Source organism: Hordeum vulgare, chromosome 6H, assembly GCF_904849725.1.
Source record: "Hordeum vulgare subsp. vulgare chromosome 6H, MorexV3_pseudomolecules_assembly, whole genome shotgun sequence".
Taxonomy (NCBI): Eukaryota; Viridiplantae; Streptophyta; class Magnoliopsida; order Poales; family Poaceae; genus Hordeum; species Hordeum vulgare.
The window spans coordinates 1,968,016-1,975,465 of NC_058523.1; the positions used below are offsets into that span (position 1 = coordinate 1,968,016).

A 7,450-nucleotide genomic window follows, 5' to 3' on the forward strand; every position below is an offset into this window, starting at 1 on the left:
TCGCACTGGAAAATCACGACGCAGGACGGAATGCTGGAGAATCCCTGTATAGCTTCCAGTTTACATCATCCCACTCCACACGTAACCAGACTTCTTTGAGGGTTTTGGCTTGTAAGAATTGGGCAGTCATCTCGTACCGGAAGCACATGACAAGCTTCTCTAGCTTGGGCATAGCCCCCAGTTTGAATGTCAGCGACGCCTTAGGACAGCGGAAAATCAGCTCTTTTAGCCGTCTGTGCGCCACAAACGACAAACTGCCAAACCCACAAATTCGTAGTGGTTCATGGTGCCAACTGAACTGCCAACCTCAGATTATCAAGTGTTAACCAAAATCATACTTCCCTAAAGTTCAATTTTTCCAATGTTTACAAAATCTCTTCCATACCACCAAATGTCATCGAGGACAACTAAGAACTTTTTCGACATGATAAAAGTAGCCAGATTTGTCATATGCATGTTTAGTTTATCAGATTATGCTTGTTGTCCCAAATGCTGCAAAATCTCTCAAAATATAGTCCTTCTGTCAAAACCATATCAAAGACATGTCAAAATTATTAACTCAGAATGTTCCTTCCCATTCAACTATTGGTAACACATGCAAATTATTTACAGATTTGTTGGACCATTGTTATCTTTCTGACATCCCTAAGCGAACTATTGGTAACACATGCAACTTTGTCATTCTTTCTTGACCATCAGTCTTCCGTCTCATGCATGCACGTACTCCTAGATTTTCTACCAACCACCCTACTTCTTCTTGGCGACCAATTATTTGTGGCTCGCGGGTGTCCTACATTGTCAGCAGGATCGCAAGATGGTTGTGATGCCAATTGTCAGAGTAAATTTACACTCCAAAAGATGATTTTATGCTCACTCTCATGAGATTTCACGCTCACCGAGAGAGGCTAAGTTTTTGCGTTGTGTATTATTGAAACTTTACTATTTCTTCCTCGTTGCTATTTATTCCGTTACAAAGCAAATGATGGGTCGGTAGTGATCCTACCTTGGCGCGACAATCCGGTTTGTGCTCGTGCCATCCCACAAGCTAGAGACCGGGTTCAGCCAGACGCTGCATGCACGGCACGCACAACTATTATTGCAAGCTCAAGACTAACTAACTACCTTGAGCTGAAAACTAGCAAGGAAAAACAAATTACTAACAACAAGATTAGACAACTAACATTATAGCCGCTCTCTCCTGTTGTGGCTGGCAATTGGCAACTCTATGCCTTCCTCGAGGAATCTCATTGCCATATACATGGAAGGTCGCTGTCTCTCATCTGGGTGAGAACACTGGAGGCCAAGGACAACCACGCGCGCCATCTCTGTACGGTCGAAGATACTTAACCTGTGATCAGCAAGACCATCCACCTGAACGTGTTGTCCACTGCCACCACCAAGTATGTGCAAGATATTCTCCCTTGATTTTCCGGTACATGCAATCTCTAGTAGCACGATTCCGAAGCTGTAAATATCCGATTTGTGGTTGAAACGAAATTCGCCCTCCTTCATTAACTGTGGATCCATGTATCTCCTCGGCCCAATAGCAATTGTGAACACTGTTGCTCCATTTTGGTCGGTGATCATCGATAGCCCGAAGTCAGCAAGCTTGGCATTGAAATGATAATCTAGGAGTATATTATCTGGTTTGATATCTCTATGCAAGATGGATGGCTTGCACTCGTGATGAAGATAACGAAGTGCCGACCCTATGCCTTTCACTATTTTGTACCTGTTGAAAACATTAGGAAATGAGATGCGGTGACATGTATACATCACATGCAATTTTGTTTGTCTTCTGGGATCTGAATAATTTAAAGTGCATTGTCGATATACCTATTTTCTATGTGCCATAGAAAAAAACATTTTTTTTGTATTGCTCACTCTAAACATCAGAAATTTGCAAGCCATTTTTTCATGCCATTACGATCCCATTCACAAAATCAACGAACGGGATCAAACATGGGGAAACACATGTAAAACCCTACCTGATGATGTTAATGTAGGTAAGAACTATAATTATATCTTAACTGTTGATTCATGATATTACATTTTGGTAAAACACAATTCTGGTAATTCATTCCGCTAAAAGAGTTTCTGTATAACCGTTTCTAATAGTAGCTCAATTAATAAACCTTAGTGAACATTTTGCATGTAGTCCCTATAATTAAGAAAGCAAGCAGCAATGTACTTATTTAGTCTTTTCCAACATGGATGTGTGGTTAAGGGAGTCTGACAGGCTAAATGTGACCACTTAATGGTGGGTACACTTATGGACTAAAAATAAAATATTTTTTGAGTATTACTCATTTTGTTCCTAAATATAAGTAGTTTTAGATATTTTAATATGGACTACGTACATACGGAGCAAAACTAATGAACCTACACAAAAATATGCCTATATATCCGTATGTAGCCCTATTGAAATGTATAAAAAGACTTATATTTAGAAACAGAGTTATTATATCAGTGCAAGTTCTATCATATTCAATCTTTACAGCAAAAGAAATGGAATAAGGTAAAATTTGTATAGAAAAGACCTGTTGTGACTTGGACACTGGATTCTAAACTTCAACTTGGTGCAAAAAAAACTGATAAAAATGACCATGCTAATAAGAAACCAGATGTGTTGGCACCTATATGTGTTACACTAGTAATATATATCACCCGTGCATATATGGGACATATATGGATTTTACCTATCAAAAATCCCCCTTTCGTTTAACTATTACTCCATCCGTTCCTAAATATAAGTCTTCGTAGAGATTGCACTATAGACTACATACGGAGCGATAGGGATGAATCTAGACTTTAAAGTATGTCTATATATATCTGTATTTAGTTTATAATGAAATATCTAAAAACACTTATATTTTGGAAGGGAGGGAGTAGGATTGATGATGTTGTGTCTCAATATTATCAGCTGGTGCTTTCCGAGTACAGAGGATTAATATCTCTTTAGTAGTCATAACCCCAAAACTTATTAGTGTTATTATAAGATATAGAATATTTATGTTCTCTCGGTGGAAATTAATTCTATTAAATGCAAATAGATCGTGCATGTAGTAAGAGCAACACATACCTTTTCTCCCATGATAGAACTTGCTCCCTGTTGTGTAGGTGGTCTGCCAGGTTGCCATTAGGTATCCACTCAAATACAAGCAAGAGTTCAACCTTTATCTGCCTTTTCCAACAACTCTTGCCATCAATCAATCTTAGTCTGCCACACCAACCTTTCAGACTGACTAGATTCGTGTGCTTCGTATTACTAATTGTCTGGAGCTCACGGTGCAACTCCTTGGTCTCACCCTCGGCCTTCAATTTCTTCACAGCCATTTCATGGCCCTTTATGGTCGCCTTATATACTGTGCCATACTGACCCTCTCCAATCTTGCTTTCCTTGGAGAATCTGTGTGTTGCGCGAGCCAAATCGCTGTAATAGAACTGAATAACGCCATTCGTACGCGACGAGAGCGACTCGCATGCACTTTTCCAGTAATAAAATGTAAAATACAACAACGAAAGGATGATTATGATGAGGAGTAAAACGAGGACCCTTTTGACAACTGTGTCAGCAGCTTCAGGTGAGTAATGGGAATTCTCAGCTGCTTCTTTTGTCGCAGCCACCGCTTCTGCTGCCGCATGCGCCGATTGTTCTGCTCAAGGTAAAAAAAACATCAGGTAATCACATTTGAATTTACAAAGTATCTGCAGCGTTGATACTTATTGTACAGTAAATACCAACTGCAAAATTTGTGTGAGTTAAATTACCACAGTAAGTAATCAGGTAATCACCCCTGGTATGTAAACCTACTTTGACTATCACTTTTAGGCGCTATTACCACAGTAAGTACCATACAGTTTATGTTGACGAAAACCTGCTGTACCAGGGCAACGAAAGAGAATACAAGTGATAGATATTTCTTAATCCCTAAAATTACAAATACACATTAGAGATAGTTGGCATACCTGCAGCAGCGGAATTGAACCAGCCCAATCTTCTTTTCCTATATCCTGAGATATAATATACCCTTGACCATCTGCCCATAGAGGATAGCTCTTCTCCGACCTTTCCTGGATGAAGTGGAGTAGCAGAAAATCAAATGATTGAGATGGCAGCAGAAGTTTGCATAATCCCAGAACAATACACACTACTGTGCAAAGCCAGCCTCCTGCTAGCAATCGTCCTTGTACTGGTACTTTTGGCAGGAACAACCACAGAATAAACACGCATATACAACCAGCCGATCAATCCATACTTTAGTTGATTCAGCACCTAGCAATGCACGCGTATTTGAGGATTGTTTGATGGCCACAGGGGCGTGTCACTACTCGTTCTTTTCTTGATTCCAAGGTATATATTACAAGGGTTAAACCTGTGTATATATAGCACCTAGGACCAACACAAGCTAACATAGCCAGTTACAAGTGCCAATCCTAGTACTACTAGGTGATTTGGCATGTTCAATCTGGACATGAACCACACACGTCTTTGTTATTCCTAAGAGTTGGCACTCTAGTGTTGTACCCCCTCCGCCCGAAAATACTTGTTGAAGCAAATGGATAAAAATGAAGTATCTAGAACAAATATTTTCGAACGGATGGATAAAAGTTTGTTTATCCAATTACCGGTGTGTATTCATGTGAAATGTGTGTTGCCATTTTTCAGATGCTGGAAAGGAGAGAACAATAGCAAAGCAAAAATGCGACAACTTACCGTTGGTGAGATATAGTTTGAATTATTTTGAGAGATGGAACATGGAATTTTAAAAACTAAAAAACTAATTACTTATCAGATTTTGACTACGTTTGCTTATATGCAGATATACACTTTGTGTATCATCAATAAGATGTTTGTAGAGTTGTTAAACTTTTTTTAGCTCAAAAGTTAAGGTCAATTTTACCATATCATCATGAATCACCATTATCAATGTCAAAACACAGTAATTAAGTCGCCCCCCCCCCCCTCTCTCTAGTATATTATTGTGTTTTACTATAGCGAGTAATAATGATAATAAAATTGTGTGACTTCTTTGCACGGTTCTAAGGCTACTCATTGTGGGCAGTATCCTATAATAGTCTCATGCGTATGACACTACATTCATAATACGTATTATCATAAACTAGTATCATAGATAGTCATATTTATTGACATGCATGACACATAGTAGCATAGCAGTTAATATGACACAGTATCTACTTATGTTACTCTAATTTTTTTCTTTTTTTCTTTAATTGTCTGTCACATCAGCATGTTTGCTAGTCCCAAGTACACGATACTAGCTAGCTAAAATACTCTCGTTATAGCCAGCCTAAAAGAACAAGAGGTTGATGGAAAGTATCAGGGCAGAGTATTAGTTTGCGCTTTTTTGATGCCACACCGAAAACGGTCAGATGCAGTTTTCGGTGGAACGTCCTATATGTGTCATTATTTAATTGGCCGTCTAACGCCAAATTGTAAAATAATTAATTAATTAGACACTTACGAGTACCTACGTACCTTGGAGCGGGATATCAAGAACCTGCCCTTGGTAAAGGCTAGCGTGGTTTGTGATATTATTGATCTCCAGTAGCACAGACAGAAGCACACCGTACTTGGCCGCGATTGCCAAGGCGCTGTCACCGCTGCGGACGATGTAAGGAAAATGCGTCACGTCAGCGCCGTCGCAGCTGCAGGGCAGCGGAATCCACCCCTTCCAGTTGGCAGCATTATCTGCTATGCTCTTGGAAGAGACGATCTCCGGCTGGTAGGTTGCCAAGCCGTCGTCCAACTTGTTTTGGGCGATGTAGAGGCCAGATTGGCCGATGCCATTCCCTGTGCAGCGGCACCTAAAGGGGATGGTTAAAGTTGTTTTGGGGGGAATGACTTGCTTGGTTGCGGTGTTGAACGGAAGTTGGTTGGCGGCGACGACGTCGTGGAGGGTTGTGGGGCTGAATTGGGAAATGAGTTCCTTGTAGGTGATGGTGTTGGGGACAACGTAGCCAATCACGGCGGACTGGCATGTGCTCGGCTTGGTGCAGGTGAAGCCGGTGGCGGATGCAATGGCTCCATGGAGGCGAAGCAGAAGGAGGAGGAGGAGGAGGAGGTGGTGGTAGGCTGGTGGTGGCGGCATCACCAACTAACTTAATTCTTGCCTACCAGATCCGAGCTTGGATTTTGGGCCTTTGCATCTCAGGATTTCGCCTCCTAGAAGACAATATATATGCTGCTTGAGGCCAGGCAACACACTCACAGCTACTCCTTCCGTCCGAAAATACTTATCACAAAAATGTACGAAAATGAATGTATCTAGACGCGTCGCCTCTCTCTAGCGGCACGGGGGAAACCCTCCGGCGCGGCCACCCTCCCTCCCTCCTCGTCCCCTTCGCCTTGCTGCCGCCTGAGGAGGCCGCCAGCGAAGCCCGGTCAGACTTCGGTGAGGGTGGCGGCGGGGCCTTTTTCTGCGGGGCACTTGGGCGGATCTGGCGCGTCTGCGCGGAGGGCTTGGTTGGCGCGGCTCCGGCAGTCGGTGCTGCCGATGAGGGGAGGGGTGGCGCATCGGTGGGCTCCTGGAGTGGCCGCGTCGACCAGGATCTGGTGCCGGCGTGGGGGCCGCGGCTTCAACAACGGGAGGCGCGGCGCCGACTTAGACAGGCGGCCCGGCGACGTGCGGTGGGGGTGATGGCGCGGATCTGGCGCGAGGAGGTTTCGCCCGGTGACGGCGGTGCAGCGAAGCTGCCACGAGCAAGGGCTGCGGCGCGAGCGGGCGGAGGGGCGGCAGTACGAGGCCGAAGGTGTCCTGGATCTGGACGCGGTGGCGCATCTGGGCCCGACTAGGGCAGATCTGGGCTCAGCGGACCCGCTCGTCCTGGGCTGTCGGTGCTTTGCCGCCCCGGGCAAAGGCGGTGGTGCTGCTTTGCCGCTCTCGGAGAGGTGGAGGATGGCATCGCGGCGGCGCTTGATACGTCCATTTTTCATCATGCTTTCATGTTGATATTTATTGCTTTTTGGGCTGTTATATTACTTGTGGTGCCATATTTATGTCTTTTCTCTCTTATTTTGCAAGGTTTATTTGAAGAGGGAGAATTCAGGCAGCTGGAATTCTAGACTAGAAAAGGAGCAAATCCTAGACCACTATTCTGCACATCTCCAAATGCCCTGAAAAGTTACGTGGATTTTTTCTGGATTATATAAAAAATGTTGGGCGAAAAAACTACCGGAGGGGGCTGCCAGGGCGCCACAAGCCCTGACACCGCCACCCCCCTGGTGGCGGAGTGGGGGCTTGTGGACTCCCTGACGGCCCACTAGCCCCCCCCCCTCTTTTGCTATATGAAATGTCCTGGTCCAGAAAAATCAATCGGGAGCTTTTTCGTGATTTCGCCGCCGCCACAAGGCGGAACTTGAGCAGATCCAATCTAGAGCTCCGGCAGAACGATCCTACCGGGGAAACTTCCCTCCCGGAGGGAGGAA

General features: G+C 44.0%; 1 protein-coding gene across 3 annotated transcripts; it reads right to left on the reverse strand.

The window, feature by feature from the left end:
- Positions 1 to 334: 334 nt before the first annotated feature.
- On the reverse strand, positions 335 to 6,189 carry LOC123402614 (probable kinase CHARK). Of its 3 annotated transcripts, none has more exons than XR_006611314.1 (6): positions 5,501 to 6,189; positions 3,970 to 4,074; positions 3,083 to 3,656; positions 1,182 to 1,732; positions 1,004 to 1,069; positions 335 to 520 (listed from the first exon to the last, which is right to left on the reverse strand). XR_006611314.1 is itself a non-coding variant. In XM_045096553.1 (5 exons), the coding sequence occupies exons 1-4, from the start codon at positions 6,111 to 6,113 to the stop codon at positions 1,183 to 1,185; spliced, it is 1,842 nt and encodes a 613-aa protein (XP_044952488.1). In that variant the 5' UTR covers positions 6,114 to 6,189; the 3' UTR covers positions 926 to 1,069; position 1,182. The 3 variants fall into 3 exon arrangements, 1 of the variants encoding a protein (XP_044952488.1); XR_006611313.1 differs by lacking the exon at positions 335 to 520 and adding an exon at positions 552 to 790; XM_045096553.1 differs by lacking the exon at positions 335 to 520 and having other exon boundaries at positions 926 to 1,069.
- Positions 6,190 to 7,450: the final 1,261 nt, after the last annotated feature.